At 43.6% G+C, this 23,081-nt stretch overlaps 1 protein-coding gene across 2 annotated transcripts in view; it reads left to right on the top strand.

Annotated features, from left to right (window-relative positions):
* SPMAP2 (sperm microtubule associated protein 2) overlaps positions 1-23,081 on the top strand; it is a 307,731-nt gene that overhangs the window by 212,435 nt on the left and 72,215 nt on the right. Inside the window, exons 4-6 of one of the 2 annotated variants that reach the window (XM_077281087.1) lie at positions 4,474-4,540; positions 4,646-4,772; positions 4,862-5,018. In XM_077281087.1, the coding sequence (XP_077137202.1) occupies positions 4,474-4,540; positions 4,646-4,772; positions 4,862-5,018 (351 nt within the window). Of the gene's footprint in view, positions 1-4,473; positions 4,541-4,645; positions 4,773-4,861; positions 5,029-23,081 lie in introns of both variants that reach the window. The other variant, XM_077281095.1, reaches the window with a different exon arrangement.

Below are 23,081 nucleotides of genomic sequence, written 5' to 3'. Positions count from 1 at the left end.
ACGTGTGCAACTCAAGAATATTGTTGCTGAGCAAATTAAATCCTGCAGTCATTTGCTCAGACAACAGTTTGAGACAGTTCTGGAAGGCTGCATTCAGATGCAAGAATTTGGGCACATAGCTCTTTTCCTGACCCCTCTGGAGCTGCCGCCGAGAACCCACAGGTGTTCTAAAAGTGGCAGCAGTGTCAGAGGGGTGGGTGGGGTTAAGGAAAAGCTATATCCTCACCAGCAGCTTCATGTAACGAAGTCTGCCACGATGCTCCAGCGCTGGTGGATGGGACCGAGGGACCAGATGTGTGGGTAGGCTGGGAAGGTGCAGATGGGTCGGGACTAGTGTTGAGCGATACCGTCCGATACTTAAAAGTATCGGTATCGGAAAGTATCGGCCGATACCGGCAAAGTATCGGATCCAATCCGATACCGATACCCGATACCAATACAAGTCAATGGAACTCAAGTATCGGACGGTATTCCTGATGGTTCTCAGGGTCTGAAGGAGAGGAAACTCTCCTTCAGGCCCTGGGATCCATATTAATGTGTAAAAGAGAGAATTAAAATAAAAAATATTGCTATACTCACCTCTCCGACGCAGCCTGCACCTTACCGAGGGAAGCGGCAGCGTTCTTTGTTCAAAATTCGCGCTTTTCTTTCCTCACGTGAAGTCCCGGCTTTGTGATTGGTTGCGTCGCAGTCACATGGGCGACGCAACCAATCACAGCAAGCCGTGACGTAATTTCAGGTCCTTAAGGATTTTAAAATTACGTCCCGGCTTTGTGATTGGTTGCGTCGCAGTCACATGGGCGACGCAACCAATCACAAGCCGTGACGTCACGGGAGGCTGGACACGCGCGCATTTTAAAATGCGCGCTTGTCCAGCCTCCCGTGACGTCCCGGCTTGTGATTGGTTGCGTCGCGATCAACCAATCACAAGCCGGGAGGCTGGACACGCGCGCATTTTAAAATGCGCGCTTGTCCAGCCTCCCGTGACGTCCCGGCTTGTGATTGGTTGCTTCGCGGTCAACCAATCACAAGCCGGGAGGCTGGACACGCGCGCATTTTAAAATGCGCGCTTGTCCAACCTCCCGTGACGTCCCGGCTTGTGATTGGTTGATCGCGACGCAACCAATCACAAGCCGGGACGTCACGGGAGGCTGGACAAGCGCGCATTTTAAAATGCGCGCGTGTCCAGCCTCCCGTGACGTCACGGCTTGTGATTGGTTGCGTCGCCCATGTGACTGCGACGCAACCAATCACAAAGCCGGGACGTAATTTTAAAATCCTTAAGGACCTGAAATTACGTCACGGCTTGCTGTGATTGGTTGCGTCGCCCATGTGACTGCGACGCAACCAATCACAAAGCCGGGACTTCACGTAAGGAAAGAAAAGCGCGAATTTTAAACAAAGAACGCTGCCGCTTCCCTCGGTAAGGTGCAGGCTGCGTCGGAGAGGTGAGTATAGCAATATTTTTTATTTTAATTCTCTCTTTTACACATTTTTACATTAATGTTGTTTCGATACCGATACCCGATACCACAAAAGTATCGGATCTCGGTATCGGAATTCCGATACAGCAAATATCGGCCGATACCCGATACTTGCGGTATCGGAATGCTCAACACTAGTCGGGACTGTTGAAGTGGCCCCCCGGTGGTGGACTCTTGTGGGATCTCTTCAGAAGGGTTCAATGCTGCAGGCTTCTGAGTGCTGCAGAAGGGGCTGTGGAACAAAGAAATAAAAAAATAATTAATATATTGTTATTGCTTGGACCTGGCTGAAACCAAAAAAAAAGGTTACACTTGTAAACATTTTTACTTAGCCAATGGGGTGGGGAATATTTACCTTCTGCTCACCATAGTTGACCGGTGGAATGATAAGGCTCAAGCATCCTTGTATTTGCTCCTGCGTCCTCCCGATTCATTCGAGACCTGCATCTCCTTGTTAAACTCCTTCTTGAAGCGATCCCTGAGTGACCGTCACCGCTCGATAACTCTTTCCCCTGTAAAGTTGAAAGCACAAATTGGTTAGTATACAACACATTACAGCCAGCAACATATCTTACTGAACTGTGAATACTCACGCGCTTGATTCTGGGCCCGAACATCAAGGTCCTCCCAATGGTCCACAAGTTCGTGGAATACTTCCTCCCAGAGCCAACAGGTAACACCAAGATCTGTATGACTGCGATGCCCCGTATTCTACAGCGGCTCCCACTCTCGGATTAGGTCGATGAGGAGGTCGATGTCTAGACCGGCCTCCTCATCATCAAGTCCGGAGCACACTGTGAAACCTGTTAAAAAAGACAAAAAACAAAAACATTAAAATGAAATCCTCAACATGAAGTGGAAAAATAAAAACAAAAAAATAAAAAAGGTACTTACTCGATGGCGATCACCCTGACGCTCACACCGACGACCCTGGGAGGCGCTTTGATGACCTCTAGATCGAGCCCCAGAATCAGAAGACTCAAAAAAAGAAAAAAACATTATGTGCTTGGATGTAGTCTTATGTGTTGTGTGTACTGTGATGTCTGTAATGATGTGGTTCTGCGAAGCATGTAAGAAACTTACCAATTGAGAGCACCGCTGATGCGGCAGCTTCCTGTTATTCAAAAATTATATATATATATATATATATATATATATATATATATATATTGCTCAAAAAATGAAAGGGAACACTAAAATACCACATACTAGATATCACTGAATAAAATATTCCAGTTGTAAATCTTTATTCACTACATAGTGGAAAGTGTTAAGAACAATAAAAGATAAAAATTATCAATGTGTGTTGAGAACAATAAAAGATAAAAATTATCAATGTAAATCTATATTAATATCTCACGGAGGCCTGGATTTGGAACGCTACTCAAAATCAAAGTGGAAAATGATGTTCAGTAGTGTGTGACCTCCACGTGCCTGTATGACCTCCATACAATGTCTGGGCATGGTCCTGATGAAGTGGCGGATGGTCTCCTGAGGGATTTCCTCCCTGACCTGGACTAAAGCATCTGCCAACTCCTGGACAGTCTGTGGTGCAACGTGACGTTGGTGGATGGTGCGAGACATGATGTCCCAGATGTGTTCAATCGGATTCAGGTCTGAGGAACGGGCGGGCCAGTCCATAGTTTCAATGCCTTCATCTTGCAGGAACTGCTGACACACTCCAGCCACATGAGGTCTGGCATTGTCCTACATTAGGAGGAACCCAGGGCCAACTGCACCAGCATATGGTCTCACAAGGGGTCTGAGGATCTCATCTCGGTACCTAATGACAGTCAGGCTACCTCTGGCGAGCACATGGACGGCTGTGCGGCTCTCCAAAGAAATGCCACCCCACACCATTACTGACCTACTGCCAAGCCAGTCATGCTGAAGAATGTTGCAAGCAGCAAATCGCTCTCCACGGCGTCTCCAGACTCTGTCACGTCTGTCACATGTGCTCAGTGTGAACCTGCTTTCATCTGTGAAGAGCACAGGGGGGCATTGGTGAATTTGCCAATCCTGGTGTTCTGTGGCAAATTCCAAGTGTCCTGGGGCTTTGCATGTGGAGTGAGGGTGGCTATGCAGAATGGGCGGGGCTATGCAGAGTGGGGGTGGCTTGATACATACACAAACTTACAATCAACTTTACATATACAGTATATAGATTATGGTAATCCGAATTTACCTAAAACACGAGGTTTTTTCTGATTTCATGTCAGATATTGAGAAAAACATGCATATGCGTTTTTATATAGTGTATGTAAACTTGTGGTTTCAGCTGTATATAAATAAAAAGTGATGGGTGTCGGAGTTTGCCATTTTTCCCCTGCTCCGGCCTGGTCATGGTGGGGTTAACTATTCCTGCCTCTCTTTGATTTGGGAGTGGCTATTTATTGGTTCTCTTGCTGGCAGCTTGTGTCAGTGATAGTTTTGGGCTTGCTGAGACTGCTACCTGTGATACCCCTGTGTTCCTTTTGCCTCTGACCTCCCTTACCTGTACCTGCCCTGTCTTCTGTACCCAACCTATGCTGACTCTTGTGTTTATCCCCTTCGTTTGTGACCCGGCTAAGACTCTGACTTTGTCTCCTGCTTCCTGTTTTTGTTTCCACACGTCTGTCTGGCTTTTTGACCTTTTGGCTTACTCTGACTCTGTTCTCTGTCTCACGTCTTTGGTACCTTTGCTCCTGGTTGGTTCGGACCCTCGGCTTGTTTATTGACCATGGTTTCTGTTTTCCCCTTTAAACAATACGCTTACCGACTGTTACTGACTTGGCTTGTTTTGACCACTCTCTGTCGCCACCTGGTGGCGCAGTGCAGCTTGCACTGGGCTGCGGTGTGGTAAGTGTGACCTCTTTTTCTGTCACCCACTCTCCTTCATGGAGTCTGCACATACCTGCATTGCTGCAGCATGATAATGGGGTTGGAAAGTAAATATGAGATTTAAAAAAAATACAATATGCTAATCTCTGCATTCACTGTCCTCCAACAGGTCTGACTGCAAGGCAAAATGAGTTGGCGCAGCCCAAAAATCTGAACATCATGTATAAGGAAGACAGGTGACTACTATTTCTGACAATGGAACAGGAAGAGACAAAAAGATCAAATATTAGGCAAAAGTAAAAAGTTGTTTTTTTGTAATTTATCTAATTATCTGCCTATAGACCCTCTCCAATTTGGCCAGTCAAATCAAGTGCTCTACAGGCAATCCCATCCTCCCGCTTGGAGAAACTGGCACAGGCAAAATGTATTAGCAGAGAATGGATGGAAGACCGACCTGTATACTCTATGGTAGACTGAAATTATTCTAACATCTTAGAAAAACCGCAGATAATGTGTCACCGATGCAAATATAGCATTGTCTCTTCAATTCCTTTCAGGTGAGTGAAGCATCCAAAACTGCATCTGCAAGACCACGCACTGTGGAGCTAGCCAAACCAAAGCATCGAGCTGACTACTTTATGTCAAGCACAACAAAAAGTCACCAAGAGGAAGGCAATGTGGTAACTCCTACATCTAGAACGGAGGCTTTAGCAGGTAATGGCAGGTATAAACATAAGAGGCAACACTACTAGCCATGTTACTAAATATTAGATATGAGCGAATCCAATTCTGGGCAAATTTTTAGGAATTCCATAAACCCAGCGTATTTGAATAATGTGCAATTTGCATCAATCTAACGGAGAAAAATGGGCGCTGACATTTTACACATTGCAGAATATCACATCAGCCAGAGAAGGCTCACTTGACCTTGAGCAAAGTAGGAAAGGCTTCCCAGCAGCCATTTAACAGTGGATAAACATTATGGATAGATTGTGAGAGCACTGCATTGAAGTTAGATTACCATCTGTTCACTCATAGCCATATATGTTGAGGTTGCTTTGACATTATCAAGGCTGTGATTGCATAAAAAACTTGCATGTCTTTTCAGGCTATCGAGTACTTCTAATTTTGTGTGAATCAATTTCCTGTAATTTGAATTTTTGGAAAAAATTTGACAAAGCTGGCGAATTCCAATGTAAAAAGGTTTTCTCATCTCTACTACTAAATATGGTTCCATTGTCTGCCCACTTAACTATTGATTAACTCCTTTACCTTGAAGCCTGTTTTCACTAACACTGGAACACTTACGCATATCCCAGTAATTCTGAGATTGTTTTTTCATGACATGTTGTAATTCATGATAGTGATGAATTTTGCTCGGTGTGATTTGGGTTTATTTATGAAAATATCGCAAATTTTACAAAAAAAATTTAAAATGTTACAATTTTCACACTTTGAATTGTTATGCCCTTACACCAGATATATGTAATATAGCATTTATACCACACAAAATAGGTAATAAATAACTTTTTCCCATATGTCTACTTTCCATCAGCATAATTTTTTTTAATCATAATTTTTGCAAGGAAGTTATAAGGGTTAAAAAGTAATCAGCAATTTTTTCCAACAGAATTTACAAAACCAATTTTTTGGGGGGCCACATCCTAATTCAAGTGACTTTGAGGGGCCTATATGACAAAAAATACCAAAAGTGACACCATTCTAAAAACTAAACCCCTCTAGAGTTGAGCGACTTTTACTTTTTTCGGATCGAGTCGGGTTTCGCGAAATCCGACTTTGTCAAAAGTCGGGTCGGGTGAAATCGGCCGATTATTGCGAAAAGACAGGGGCCGACTGAAACACGAAACCCAATGCAAGTCAATGGGGAATCAAAGTCGGCAGTGAGTGGAGGACAGGAAAACACCTACAGTGCCCATTTTAATGCAAAAAAAATCAATTCTTGTTACTGAAGCTTGTCAATCTTAATTTACTTTATAATAATAGTTAGGCATTGAAAACTGGGGGTCATTTGGCTAAAGTTGTGGGGGGTAGGGCTGGCTCAAGATTTTCGTGGGGCCAGGAAACGCGGAATACGTCACGGCGGTGGAGCAGGGAGAGGTAAGTATTTCAACTTTGCAAGTGCTGTGATCCTGAGCAAGCAGGGGGCCCACTCATTGGCATTGGCACTGGCACAGGGCCCCTCATAGTACGGCGGTGTGTTTGACAGCGGGTGGCGCCTCCCACCGGCAGAGACACTTTTGCCTACTATGAGGGGCCCTGTGCCAGTGACGTCGCCAACGAGTATGCCCCCCACCTGATGAAGGAACCTGCACTTTCATCTGCACCTTCCTCTTTGTCCCCGTGTAAGGTGGTATAGTATGCAAGAAGGGGAACCTGACTTTCAGCAGGGTCAGATTCTGGCTGTGTAGAGTGCAATTGGAATGTAGTGGTCTGGGTCAATGTACCAGCAGACTCATCTAGCAGTGGCTGGGCAAAGGGCAGGATGAGGAGGAAACACAGATATAGGCCCAAATAATAAAGTGGGCTAAATACAGTTCAAATGTGGTAACAGGACTAAACAGGCGGCATTGCTTTGTTCAGTGGAGGACAACTGTAATGAGTGGCAGACACAGTTAGTAGGCCCAAATAATAAAGTAGGCTAAATGCAGTTCAAAATTGGTAACAGGACTAAACAGGCGGCATTGCTTTGTTCAGTGGAGGACAACTGTAATGAGTGGCAGACACAGTTAGTAGGCCCAAATAATAAAGTGGGCTAACTGCCAAAAAATTGTTCATAAATAAACAGGTGGCAAGGCTAGGTACAGGGGTGGGCTCCTCTGCTGAGTAGTAGACAGTGGTAGCAGGCGCAAAGTATTAACTGGTCTAAATGGAGGCCAGGGCCCCTGTATATTTTAACTATCATCTATCATTTCAACAAATTTGTATTGGCAGTGCCATTGAAGGATTTAACAGCACAGACTACACAGTGGTGGAGCAGGTAGAGGTAAGTATTGCAAGTGGTAGAGCACTGTTTGAGCTGGGGGGAACACTCTCTCATGGACGGCGGTACTGGCACAGGGCCCCTCATATTACGATGGTGTGTCTGACGTTGGTTGTGCACCACCACCGTCAGAGACACTTCATTGTATTATGAGGGACCCTGTGCCAGTGCCGTTGCCCAAGAGTGGGCCCACCCACCTGTCCAGGCAAACGGCACTCGCACGGGTGCTTGCGCCAGGTGGTGACCACGGCCCTGTGGGGGCAGTGAGCCCATTTAGGGAGGTATAAAAATGGCCTATGGTGGACATTCAGCAGCTGCAAATGGAGGAATTGGAGAAGTCAGTAAGAGGAGGCCAAAAGCAAGACATTTTTCAGGCAAGCTATGTGTCAGCAGGGGAAGGTGGGGCCAAATAATTTGAAATCCATGATTGGTTCATTTTAATGAAGGTTAGATCATCAACATTTCGGGTAGCCAGATGTGTCCTTTTTTCGGTCAGTATTGAACCAGCAGCACTGAAGACTCTTTCTGATAGCACACTAGCAGCATGGCAAGTGAGCTCCTGTAATGCATGTTCTGCCAATTCAGGCCAGGTGTCTATTTTAGATGCCCAGTAATCAAAGGGGAATGACCTGTGAGGGAGAACATTGATAAGGGAGAAAAAGTAGTTCGTAACCATACTGGACAAATGCTGTGTCCTGTCACTTTGAATCGATGCAGCAGTACCTGTCGTGTCAGCGGTCGTTGCGAAATCACTCCACAACCTGGTCATAAAACCCCTCTGTCCAATGCCACTTCGGATTTGTGCACCTCTAACACCTCTGCCATGTTGCCCCCTACGGCTCGTGTGAGAACCATCATCACCGCTGTGTGCTGGGAATGCCTGAACCAAATGGTCTACAAGAGTTGCTTGTTTGGTAGCCAATATTTGCTCAAGGTTCTCATGTGGCATGATATTTTGCAATTTTCCTTTATATCGTGGATCCAGGAGGCAGGCCAACCAGTAATCGTCATTGGTCATCATTTTGATAATCCGGGTGTCCCTTTTTAGGATACGCAAGGCATACTCAGCCATGTGGGCCTTAGGTGCTATTGTGCTTTTGCCACTACCACCACCACCATCATTACCAGCTGGCAACCACCGCCGACGGGCTCTTCTACCAGACTTCCTCATTTTTGGGAAAATCTAACCAAAATAACAACCGTTATATGGTACTGTAAAACAAGGTAGAAGTTGTATATAAACTTGTTGAGAATTTAAATCCCCCTATTTTGGGGGGAGACTGAACCTAAACTCAGGCCCTGTGCATAAAACAACACAATGTAAGTGGCAGAAAGTGGCTGGCTGATATACGAAAAACTAACAGGGCTGAAGTATATCCACTTTGTGAGAATTTGAATCTCACTTTTTGTTTTGGAGACTGAACCAAAACTCAGGCCCAGTGTATAAAACAACACAATGTACGTGGCAGAAAGTGGCTGGCTGATATACGACAAACTAACAGGACTGAAGTATATCCACTTTGTGAGAATTTGAATCTCACTTTTTTTCTTGGATACTGAACCAAAACTCAGGCCCAGTGTATAAAACAACACAATGTAAGTGGCAGAAAGTGGCTGGAAGATATATGAAAAAATACAAGGACTGTAGTACAATTTTAATCTCCCTACAATGATCTCAGGACAAGTATGGCAGCAATAAAAAGGACTACTGCACACAAAAGTGTGGACAAATAAACAAGATAACTGTGCAGAAAGGAGCAACAGGATTTTTGCTTTTAAAAAAAACAGTTGGTTTGCACAGCAGCGGTGCAAACAGCAATGCAGCTATCAGGGAGCCTTATAAGGCAGCCTAATAAGCTACAGAGCTGATGCACAAAAATATAGCCTCCACTGTCCCTGCAAAAAAAAGGTGGTGTTGGACAGTGGAAATCGCTACAGCACAAGCGGTTTGGGGGTTAATCTTCCCTCCCTAACTATATCCCTTCTTCTGATGAAGCTGCAGCAACCTCTCCCTTTGCTAAGACCTGCAGAAGTAAGATGGCGGTCAGTGTGCATGCCCCTTTATAGCCCCTGTGATGCCGCAGAAAGCAAGCCAATCACTGTGATGCCCTTCTCTAAGATGGTGGGGACCGAGACCTATGTCATCACGCTGCCCGCACTCTGCGTCCTCCTTCATTGGCTGAAAAATGGCGCTGAAAGTGTCATACGAAATGCGACTTTGGCGCGCAGATCGCCAACCGCATGGCTGATCCCACACTAGGATCAGGTCAGGTTTGATGAAACCCGACTTTGCCGAAAGTCGGCGATTTTTGAATTTGTCCAATCCGTTTCGCTCAACCCTAAACCCCTCCCTCAAAATGCTGTAAACCAAATTCAAAAAGTTTATGAACCGTTTAGGAGCTTCACATGAATTAAAACCGCGTGGAAAGGAAAATAAAAAATTTTACTTTTTCCCACAAAAATATTGCTTTAGCTCCAAAATTTTCATTTCCACAAGGGTAACAGGATAGAATGGTCTGTACAATTTTTTGTACAATTTTTCCTGAGTACACTGATACCCCATATGTGATGTAAAACTGCTTTTTGGGCGCACAGCAGGGCTCAGAAGGGAAGGAGCACCATTTAACTTTTAAAGTGCAAAATTGGCTGGAATAGATATTGGACATCATGTTGCATTTGCAGAAGCCCTGATGTGCCTCAACAGTGAAAATCACCCATAAGTGACACAATTTTGGAAACTACACCCCTCAAGGAATTTATTATAGCTGTGGTAAGCACCTTGAACCCACAGGTGCTTCACATAGTTTTATAACATTGAACTGTTAAAATGAAAGAATATATTTTTCCCTCTAAAATTGTTTTTTTGCCTGACATTTTTCATTTTCTCAAGGGCCATTTGAATTTTGGAGTGCGATTTTTGCTGGAATAGATAGCGGATGCCATTTCACATTTGAAAAGCTCCTGACGTGCCGAAGCAGTAGAAGCCCCAACAAGTGACCCCATCTTGGAAACAACACCTCTTGAGAAATTCACCTAGGCATTCCGTTGAGCATTTTTAAAATTCAGGCGATTCACAGAATTGTATAACATTAGGCTGAAAAATGAAAAAATGCAGAAAAATGTTGCTTCGGCCCCAAGTTTTTAATCTTCAGAAGAGGTAATAAGAGAAATCGAACACTATAATTTGTTCTGCAATTTTTCCTGAGTATGTAAACACCCCACATGTGGTAGAAAAAACTAATTTTGAGGCACATTGCAAAGCTCAGAATGGCAGAAACACCATATTGGAGTGTAAATTTTTCTGGAATGGTTTGAGGGTTCTATGTTACATAGATCCCGTGAGGTGCCAGGAATGCAGACGCCAACATAAGTGACCCCACTTTGCAAACTGCACCCTTCAATGAATTCATGTAGGGGTGCAGTGAGCATATTGACACCACATGTTCTCACAGAATTTTATACCATTGGGACTGAAGAAAGAAAAATTAAATTTTTACCACTAAAATGTTGTTTTATCTCCATGTTTTTAATTTTTATAAGGGCTACCAGGAAAAAACAGATCTCCATTTGTTGTGCAATTTCTTCCTGAGTGTGCCAATACCCTACATGTAATCAAGGAATGCTTTTCAGGCACAGTGGAAAACACAGAAGGGAAAGAGCGCGATATTGTAGTGCAGATTTTGCTGTTATAATTTGAGGGTGCCATGTCACATTGGCAGAGCCCCTGAGGTGCACGAACAGCTGAAATTCCCCCATAAGTGACCCCATTTTACAAACTACACCTCTCAATGAATTCATCTAAGGGTGCAGTGATTATATTGACACCACGGGTATTTCACAGAATTTTTGACCATTGGGGAATGAAGAAAAAAAATAATTACATTTTTTCTACAAAAATTTTGTTTTAGCCCCAGATTTTATATTTTCACAAGCGTACATGGGTAAAATTGTCACACAATTTCTGCTAAACAAGGCAATACCCCATACTGTATGTGGCTGTACTATACTGCTTAGCAACATAGCAAGACTCCAGAGGAGAACAAATTTTCATAGAATAGTTTGTGTACTCTATATACAGAGCCCCTAAGTGACAGAAGAGCTGAATTCCCCCTCAAGTGACACCATTTTGGAAATGTCACCCCTCTGGGAATTTATTAACAGGTGTAATGACAATTTTAACTCTATGGCTGTTTTCCAGAAACAAGCAGCAATTGATGTTGCTGAGTGAAAATTGCAAATGTGCTGTTGTAGAGCACAGTACATTGTAGTGCCCATACATTTTGCCCAGCTTGTGTTTCTGGAGACAAGGACGCCATAAATTTAGTGGACTCTTATCACTGCAGAAATGCTCAGAAGGGAAAAGGGCATTTAGATGTGGGAGCGCAGAATTCGCTGGATTTCTTTTAGGGGGTTGAGGAGTTATTTTGCTTTCCCAGAGTTTTTGTGCTACCAGTAACATGGAAGTCCCTTATATTTCCATTTACAGATGATGGAAATGAATGGGGACTTGCTTTTTTGTGAATTGAGTTGAAGCTTTTATTGGGAACATTTTACGTAAAAATTTGGATCATATTTATACTGGGCTCTACACTGAGCACTTGCATCAGAGTTTTTATCTAAGAGCTCGCATTCATTAGCGTAAATAAAATTGTTGTTCCTGAAAAGTAGCATGAGTGTCATAAGAGCACAATGCAATTTTTCTCACCTACCTTCGTATGACATCGATATGACATGTGTATGCAAACCGTATGCAATGCGTTTTTAATATCAGGTTTTACATACATTAAGTCTCTGTCATGTAAAGATAGATAGATAGATATATGTCAGTGAGATATGCAATCAGTGCTTTGCATGTGTACTTTTCTATGTTTGTATTTAGCTAATAAATAAATAAAAAAAAGTCATGGGATTTCCCTTACTTTTATTAACCAGCTAATGGAAAGCAAACAGCTGAGAGCTATTCTTAATAGTCTGGGAAGGGGGCAATATCCATGGATCTTCCCATGCTATTAATATCAGCTCACAGCTGTATGTGTAGCCTTTACTGGTTGTTAGAAAGGGGGGAACCCCAAAAAATGATTTGGGGACCCCCTATTTTAAATATCTAGCAAAGGTTAAACATACAGCTGCAGGCTGATATTAGGAAGCTAGGAATGGTTCCTGGATATTGGCCCCCTCCCAGACTAATAGCAACAGCCATCAGCTACTCCAAAAATGGCGCATTCATTAGATGCTTGCCATGGTGTGTTGGCAAGTTGGGTAATGATTTTGGAGTTGATGTCAGCTTTGTAATGTTCACTGACATCAAGCCACGGGTGTTAGTAATGAAGAGAGGTCTTTAAAGGGACTCTGTCACCTGAATTTGGAGGGAACAATTTTCAGCCATAGGGGCGGGGTTTTCGGGTGTTTGATTCACCCTTTCCTTACCCGTTGGCTGCATGCTGGCTGCAATATTGGATTGAAATTCATTCTCTGTCCTCCATAGTACACGCCTGCGTAAGGCAAGATTGCCTTGTGCAGGCATGTACTACGGAGGACAGAGAATGAACTTCAATCCAATATTGCAGCCAACATGCAGCCAGCGGGTAAGGAAAGGGTGAATCAAACACCCGAAAACCCCGCCCCTATGGCTGAAAATTGTTCCCTCCAAATTCAGGTGACAGAGTCCCTTTAAGACCCCGTAAAAAATAGAGAAAAGTCCTTTATTTGTACAGCACACTCACTGACCCTCTTTTATCCAGTTATTACCTTTAAAAATAAAATATTCCATAGGGGTCCACCGTAAATCCATCCTACATCCATCAACGATCTCCAACTCTGCTACATCTATATATATGGTGCGCTGAGCAGAGACATGAGTGACCACTCAGCAAGCCAGCCAGAACATGCTGAAGGTAGAGTGAGAAAAAGCCTGCAGTGTCGAGCGGTGACATCCGTAAGGTGACCGGAGGAGATCAGCTATGAACTGCGATAACCTTACTAACGTCACTGCTTGCATTTTGAAAAATTTCACAGCTAAACACACCATCCGGATGTAGTAGAGTTGAGGATCATTGTGGGTGTTTTACAGCGCACCCCTTTGGAATATTTAATTTATTAAAAGTAATAAATGGGTAAAAAAGATCAGGAAGTGCTTTTTACAAATAAGGGACTTTTCTCTGTGTGTTTTTTTTGCTTTAAACTTATGGGGTTAGCAATGGAGGCATCTCATGGACGCCTCTACATTACTATCCCATGAGCTTAATGTCAACTGACATTATGAAGCTGACATCAACTCCAAAACCATTTCCCTGCATGTCAATGCACCAAGCTAAGCCAGAAGAGCTGAGGCTAAGCACCAGAATTGGATGCACCATTTGTAGGGGAGCTGATGGCTGGTGCTATTAGTCTAGGATCAATATCCATGGCCCCTTCCCAGCCTACTAATATTAGCCCGCAGCTGCCTGCTTAGTTTTTGCTGGTAATTAAAAATAGGGATACCCCATGTCATTTTTTTGGGGAGTCCCCCTTTTTAATAACCAGTAAAGACTATGCAGACATCTGTCAGCTGACATTAATAGCCTGGGAAGATCCATGGCTATTGCCCCCTTCCAAGACTATTAAGACCAGCTCTCAGCTGTTTGCTTTCCCTTAGCTGGTGAATAAAGTTAAGGTGAATCCCCCAACATTGTTTTCTTTTATTAATTTATTAGCTAAATACATGTACAGTAAACTACACACACTGCACTAATTATATATGTCACTGACATCTTTATATCTATTCTACCCTTACGGTTCACGCTGTGAATTTAATAAACTTGGCTGATGAAATGTTGGGTTTTCTATGACATGGGTGGGTAAAAATCAGACAGCACATGCATGGTCTGTGTGCTGTGCAATTTTTTTTCCTTTTAATTGCGCCCATTGACTTGCATTGACAAGTCTTGTCCAATACATGCAGTCACTCACAGCATGCCGCAAATGTTTTCTCAGTCCTATCCAAGCTGAGACAAAAATTGCAGATGAACACATAATTATTCAATAACATTAGTCAGATTGCACTCTGATTTTATCAGATTGCACTCATCCGATTTAAACACAGAAGAGTATGAGCTTTAAATCTCCGAATGACGTGATTCACATGAAACCCTGACGAATGCATTCCCTATAATGAAGCAGCAGAGTTACTCTGGACTCTGTCTGGCTTCTGTTCAGCGTTGTCCTTCTTTTCAGATGTACACAAAACTGTGGTGTCCTTTTATACTCGCCTAAAAAGACGGACACCGCCGGATCATAGGCCAGATGGTGTACACAGTGCCTCCATCTGCCTCATTATAGGGAATCATTTACCTGTGGTTCTGTCTGAATTGCGTATTTCACAGATTTACATGGAAAACCTGGTGTAAGCAATCAATGCAGAATGAAGGATAAATGTGCGACAAGCCTTACTGCGATTTTTGGAAGGCACAATAAACAAATCAACAGCAGGTTGAGAATTAGTTTTATTTATTTTTTACGCTTTTACTTGCACGCTATAAGTGATTTATTCTTCGGGTCGGTGCGATTACAGCGCTACCAGATTTATATCGGGTTTTTATATTTGACTGCTTCCACACACTAAAAAATTTTTTTGCATTGCCATATTCTAAGAGCTATAATTTTTCTATATTTCTGCCAAGAGTCATGTTATGGCTTGTTTTTTGCCGAACGTGTTGAAGTTTTGATTGGTACCCTTTTCTGCACATAAAATTTTTTAGTTCGCTTCCTATATCAATTTTTGGAGGGCAGAGTAAACAAAAACCAGCAATTCAGGAATTGTTTTGTTTTTTTCTTCATTATCACTTCCTCAACTTGCGATATGTGCCTGATTGAAACTGCTCCAAGTATAAGATAATTAGGTCTGTCAAATTAATTCAATAGAATTACATTTGCTGTAAAGGAGAAATACCAGTCAAAACTTTGGACACACTTGTTCATGCAATGGTTTTCTATGTTCTTACTTGAAAGTGCACATTGTTGACTCAGACTAAAGGCAGCAAAACCACATATGGACACAAGGAGTAAATAAACATGTGTGAAGCAAACTATAACTTGTGTTGATCCTTAGATTCCTCAAAGTATATCCCCCTTTTACTCTGAAGATAGCTTTAATAACTTTTTTATTTATTTAGCGCCAACATATTCCACAGCATTTACAATTAAGTGGGGACATGTACAGACAATAAAAACAAAGTAGCGTATAGTTCAACAGTTACAGGAGGAGTGAGGGCCCTACTCGCAAGTTTACGATCTATAGGGAAATAGGGGGAGACACAATAGGTGAAAGGTGCTTGTTGCGTATGATCCTGCCATCATTAACCCCTTACTGACATTGGACGTACATTTACGCCGATGTCGGAGTCCCTCCCTTTGATGTGGGCTCCGGCGGTGAACCCAAATCTTTCCGGGGACATGTCAGCTGTTTTGAACAGCTGATATGTGCCCGCAATAGCTGTGGATACTAACCAGTTAAATATCACTGTCAAACTCTGACAGCGGCATTTAAATCGTGCTTCCGGCCATCGGACCGGAAATACGCACACCAGTGACCCCCCTCATTTGATCGCGGGTCACCGGTGTGTTGGCATGACAACCTGAGGTCTCCTACAGACCTCTATGGTTGTCAGTGCCAGCTTGCTGTGAGCGCCACCCATTGTATATACACACACAGCAGTATCCCCCTATATATAACATATACACATCACCAGTAACAGTATTGCCTATATAATGTATACAGACTGCTGTATATACAATATATAAGGGGGCTTTTGTACACCTGTGGGTTTTTCACTTATGCTTCTCCAATGGACACTCTCTATACCTACCCTCACTTTGGACTAATTTATGGCCAGACTTTTATTGCTTAAGCCTTACTGGGCGGTACATTTGAATAAAGAGATATAGAGGCGGGCATTGTATTTTGGTCCTTTTTGGGGGATCCTTGTTTTTTGGTATTTTTATATGTTATTTAATCTATATACTGTGACAACTGCTGCTAACCAAGGATACCGGCACTGATGCTATCTTCTGGAGTTTTCATTTGGTGTCTTTTAGTGTGTCATTTTTAATGTATTTTTGTAATAAACTTTGAACTTATGTTTTCTAAACACTCCAGTTGTCCTCCTGTATTGGTACAGTACATGTCTCATTGGGAGTGGTGGATATAGGGGCCGAGATATTATCTCTGGCCGCCTTTTCATTATGAGTCTGGGTTTATGTGCAGTGTATATAATCATAGTATCACCTATATAGTGTTTGTACAGCAGTCTATATACATTATATAGGCAACACTGCTACTGATGTGTATACACGTTATATAGACGATACTGCTGTGTGCATGTATATATATATATATATATACAGTATATACACACAGCAGTATCGCCTATATATAATGTATATACACATCAGTAGCAGTATCTCCTACATAATGTAAACAGACTGCTGTTTTTACAATATATAGGTGATACTGGCTGCTATTGCTGTATATAATCATAGTATCACCTGTACAATGTATGTACAGCAGTCTATATACACTATATAGGCAACACTGCTACTGACGTGTATATTCTCTATATACCTATATACCATAGGTGACACTGCGGTGTGTGTGTGTGTGTGTATGATATATATATATATATATATATACAGTATATACTAGATGGAGCCCAGATGCTATCGCATCAGGAGGGCGGTAATGTCATGTTGGGGGCAGGCTTTGCAGTGTTGAACTGTGAACTGCAGGGCCCGGTACCGAGTACCCCACGGCCCTGGCGGGCGACTCATCTTGGCGTCAAGAACAGGATGGACTGACCCAGCAAATCGGGTGATGTGCGCCTAAAAGAATGTGCCTGAACTGTGCTTTATTGAGAGAGTGTGCATTGTGAAATACCGCCAAAATTGCCACCAAAACTGCCGCCATTACAGTGCCACAAGGAGCGCCGGAGAAGAAGGGTGTGCCATCGTGGGTGGGTCCAGCAGAGCGGCCCGAAGATCATGCCGCCCCCTGCCAGCACTGTGATGTGAGGAAGGAGGAAGAACTGGGAATCATCATGGCGGAGGGAGGTGAGCGGACCCCAGAGCGTGGGATGGATCAAGAGGACTCTCCCAGCCAGGACCTGCAAGAACTGCACCCGTCACCGACGATGAGCCCAGACCTCCTGCAGAGAGAGATGGAGGAGCTGGCCCGACGACTCCTGCGGACCCAGATGACAGCGGTGACCGCATGAAAGTAGTCCCTGATCAAAAGATGACGACTGCACTGTGACAAAATTTACCACCAGCGCTCACAACCCCGACGGAGCCAGAAAGTAAGACACCACCGGAAAGCGAGATGCTGCAAACGGAGATGACAACTCCGCAGCACAAGGCCCTGCAGCCCGCTGACCAGGCACCGCAACAAGTGATCCTGACCCCAGCAGAGGAGCAGATTGTTACCGGAGGGACCGCATCTGAAGCAGGTATGAAGAACAACCCTGCCCTGGTGACTGACCCCGCTCCCGCAACTGCTACTGACCCCGTTCCAGTGAATGATCTTACCGCGGCCCCTGACTGTGCCACGCTGCAGACCGACAAGTCACTGGTAGGCCCGCTCCTAGCACCATCAGACCCCCGACCTGGTTGGGGCTATTACAACGTTCTCTGGGACCATGACTCTGTTATAGGGAAACAGCAACCCCTGGCCCAGCAAGCAAAGTATTAGAAAAGAGATATGAAGAGCCATCAGACCCCAGACACTGAACTAAAATCATTTGCGTCACCTGTTGTGACATTTGCAGAAAGCTTTTCCCAGTCAGGAAACAGTATCCACCTTCCAGAGCTACGCTGGCAAAGAAGATAAACAGTTTTGCTTGCAAGTTTGAACATGACTGTAAATAGGTGGAAGTTAACCCATTATTGCTGAAAGTTTAAAATGACTGTTACAATTTAAAAGTTTAATAAACCTGACCAGGTTTCCATTTAAAGGGGTCCCTCGCTTAAAGGGATCCTCTGTTTACAGAGTTCCGTTTCGCTTCAAGGACATTTGAATCATGGACGGTGAATGATTCACAAACTGTTTTGTAAATAGTTTGCACCTTCTTAAAGGTGCTTCCTACTGGTTTTATCAAGTACCCCACAGCCCTGGCGGGTGACTCATCCAATCACAGTATGTATATACTGTATATATATATATATATATATATATATATATATATATATATATATATATATTATATAAAGCTGAATGTGTGTATGTATGTGTGTGTGTATGTATGTCCGGGATTGGCATCTGAACCGTCGCAGCTACAGCCACAAAATTTTGCACAGTCACACGTCTGGACCCCGAGAGCGTCATAGGCTATGTTGTGAGGTGAAATTTTAACCCCGCGCTTTCCAATTCACCAAACAATTTTGCCCCTATCTACATAATGGGGAAAAAATGAAAGGAAAAGTGTTGGAGGCAAATTAACAGCTGCCAGATGTGAACAAGGGGGACTTAAAGAATGAGAGCGATGGCTGTTATGACCCCAATGGCAGAGGGTCTCAGAAGTAAATACCAAGTCTGCAAACACAAAAAAACAGCTCATAGGGCAGTGGTAACTGGGCTGACCATATATCTAATCCTAGCACCACAAATAGCAGCAGCCGGGGAACGTGCCTACGTTGGTTCTAGACGTCTCGCGCCAGCCGGAGAACTAACTAACCCTAAAAGGGAAAAGATAGACCTTTCTTGCCTCCAGAGAAAAGACCCCAAAAGTTGGATACAAGCCCCCAACAAATAATAACGGTGAGGTAAGAAGAAAAGACAAACGTAAGAATGAACTAGGTATTTAGCAAAGAGAGGCCCACTGACTAATAGCAGACTATAGTAAGATGACTTATACGGTCAGCAAAAACCCTATCAAAATTTCCACGCTGGATATTCAAGAACCCCCGAACCGTCTAACGGCCCGGGGGGAGAATACCAGCCCCCTAGAGCTTCCAGCAAAATCAGGAATCACATTTAGTACAAGCTGGACAAAAAATAAGAGCAAAGCAATTAACCAAAAAACAAGGAAGCAGGACTTAGCTTAATTTTGCAGGAACCAGGACCAGCAGACAGGAGCAAACAGAAAGGACTGATTACAACTATGCCAGGCACCAGACTGAGGATTCAGGAAGTTCATATAGCAACACCCCTGGACTAACGACCCAGGTGGGTGCCAAACTGAGGAAAGACAATCCCAGAGTCATATCACTAGTGACCACAAGAGGGAGCCAAAAAAGTCTAATTCACAACAGTACCCCCCCTTTAAGGAGGGGTCACCGAACCCTCACCAAGACCACCAGGGCAATCAGGATGAGCAGCGTGAAAGGCACGAACTAAATCGGCCGCATGCACATCAGAGGCAACCACCCAGGAATTATCCTCCTGACCATAGCCCTTCCACTTGACCAGATACTGAAGCCTCCGCCTGGAGAGACGAGAATCCAAGATCTTCTCCACCACGTACTCCAACTCGCCCTCAACCAACACCGGAGCAGGAGGCTCAACAGAAGGAACCACAGGTACAACGTACCGCCGCAACAAAGACCTATGGAACACGTTGTGAATGGCAAACGACACCAGAAGATCCAAGCGAAAGGACACAGGATTAAGGATTTCCAATATCTTGTAAGGACCGATAAAGCGAGGCTTAAATTTAGGAGAGGAGACCTTCATAGGAACAAATCAAGAAGACAGCCATACCAAATCCCCAACACGAAGTCTGGGACCCACACCGCGGCGGCGGTTGGCAAAACGCTGAGCCTTCTCCTGTGACAACTTTAAGTTGTCCACCACATGACTCCAAATCTGCTGCAACCTATCCACCACAGAATCTACCCCAGGACAGTCAGAAGGTTCCACATGTCCCGAGGAAAAACGAGGATGGAAACCAGAGTTGCAGAAAAATGGCGAAACCAAAGTAGCGGAACTAGCCCGATTATTAAGGGCAAACTCAGCCAACGGCAAGAAGGTCACACAATCATCCTGATCTGCAGAAACAAAACACCTCAAATAAGCCTCCAGAGTCTGATTAGTTCGCTCCGTTTGTCCATTAGTCTGAGGATGAAAGGCAGACGAAAATGACAAATCAATGCCCATCTTAGCACAAAAGGATCGCCAGAACCTGGAAACAATTTACAATTATTCCTGAAATTCCTAAACTTAAATCGGTCTCCAGAGAACAGTTCAGGAATAGGTATTTTAGGTTCAGACATTGGACTACTGGTAACAAAATCTTGTATGCCCTGCACACGAGCAGCAAGCTGATCCACACTTGTAATTAAAGTCTGGACATTCATGTCTGCAGCAAGCTTAAGCCACTCAGAGGTAAAGGGGAGGAAGAAAGAGAGGAAAAAAAAAAAAAAAACTCAGAATTTCCTTTCTTATTATCCCACTTCTGCAATGCATTAAACATTCAACTTTGGCCTGGCATACTGTTATGACCCCAATGGCAGAGGGTCTCAGAAGTAAATACTAAGTCTGCAAACACAAAAAACCAGCTCATAGGGCAGTGGTAACTGGGCTGACCATATATCTAATCCTAGCACCACAAATAGCAGCAGCCGGGGAACGTGCCTACGTTGGTTCTAGACGTCTCGCGCCAGCCGGAGAACTAACTAACCCTAAAAGGGAAAAGATAGACCTTTCTTGCCTCCAGAGAAAAGACCCCAAAAGTTGGATACAAGCCCCCAACAAATAATAACGGTGAGGTAAGAAGAAAAGACAAACGTAAGAATGAACTAGGTATTTAGCAAAGAGAGGCCCACTGACTAATAGCAGAATATAGTAAGATGACTTATACTGTCAGCAAAAACCCTATCAAAATTTCCTCGCTGGATATTCAAGAACCCCCGAACCGTCTAACGGCCCGGGGGGAGAATACCAGCCCCCTAGAGCTTCCAGCAAAATCAGGAATCACATTTAGTACAAGCTGGACAAAAAATAAGAGCAAAGCAATTAACCAAAAAACAAGGAAGCAGGACTTAGCTTAATTTTGCAGGAACCAGGGCCAGCAGACAGGAGCAAACAGAAAGGACTGATTACAACTATGCCAGGCACCAGACTGAGGATTCAGGAAGTTCATATAGCAACACCCCTGGACTAACGACCCAGGTGGGTGCCAAACTGAGGAAAGACAATCCCAGAGTCATATCACTAGTGACCACAAGAGGGAGCCAAAAAAGTCTAATTCACAACAGATGGTGCCAAAGAGTATATACTGTACAGTTGCTAAGGTGGGGCCCCGACATGGGATAATCGCCACACCACCACGGGGATATGAACACACACACAAAATGCGCCACACACTACCACGTGCTCAAACACATATACCACCCTCAGCGCACATTTCACCACACATACACCAACCTCGCCACATAAAAGTTGAAACACAAAAGTCGCAGCTCAAAACTCGCCACACGCAAAACTCACCTCATGGAAAACTCGCCACACGCAAAACTTGCACACGCGGAAAAATTGCCACATGCACAAAAGTTGCAACACATGCAAAAGTTGCCTCACACAAAACTTGCACATACTCAAAAGGCACCACACATAAAACTCGCCACGCGCAAAACTCGCCATGCGCAAAACTTGCTGCACACAACTTGCTACACTAACCTGTCACATGCAACTCGACACAGAAAAAGTTGCTACACGCATGTTGCCACACAAAACTCATCTCACAAAAGTCGCTACATGCATCTCGCCACATGCAACTCAACACACACAACTTGACACACGAAACTCGCCCTAAAACACACACAAGTCTGGTATTATCCTTCAAAAATAAAAATCTGATTAATAAACAGAAAAACTACAAGAGCAACAAATGTACCATATAGGAATCCGGCAGCTGTCAGTCACATGACCAGTCTATTATGTGTATGTGTGAGCTAATATATACTGCCAGGGGGTGGGCTTACTGTTGGCTGGAGATTTATCAGGCTGCCAATTTAGCTTACAAATACTGAGGTAAAAATACTGACCAAATAACGTGTGAACGAGGTCTAATACAGGAGGAGATGACATACAGATATATACTATATACAGGAGGAGATGACACACAGGTATATACTATTTACAGGGGAGATGACACAGGTATATACTATATGCAGGAGATGACACACAGATATATACTATATAGAGGAGATGACATACAGGTACATACTACATACAGCAGGAGATGACATACAGGTATATACTATATACAGAAGGAGATGACACACAGGTATATACTATATACAGGAGCAGATTACCTACAGGTATATAGTATATAAAGGAGGAGATGACATACAGGTATATGCTATGTATAGGAGGAGATGACATACAGGTATATACTATATACAGGAGGAGATGACACACAGATATATACTATATATAGGTGAGATGACACACAGGTATATACTATATACAGGAGGAGATTACATACAGGTATATACTATATATAGGAGGAGATGACATACAGGTATATACTATATACAGGGGAGATGACACACAGCAGGTATATACTATATAGAGGAGATGACATACAGGTACATACTACATACAGCAGGAGATGACATACAGGTATATACTATATACAGAAGGAGATGACACACAGGTATATACTATATACAGGAGCAGATTACCTACAGGTATATAGTATATACAGGAGGAGATGACATACAGGTATATGCTATGTATAGGAGGAGATGACATACAGGTATATACTATATACAGGAGGAGATGACACACATATATATACTATATA

Source organism: Ranitomeya variabilis, chromosome 1 (assembly GCF_051348905.1).
Source record: "Ranitomeya variabilis isolate aRanVar5 chromosome 1, aRanVar5.hap1, whole genome shotgun sequence".
Classification (NCBI taxonomy): Eukaryota; Metazoa; Chordata; class Amphibia; order Anura; family Dendrobatidae; genus Ranitomeya; species Ranitomeya variabilis.
This window is presented reverse-complemented; position numbering and strand designations above follow the sequence as displayed.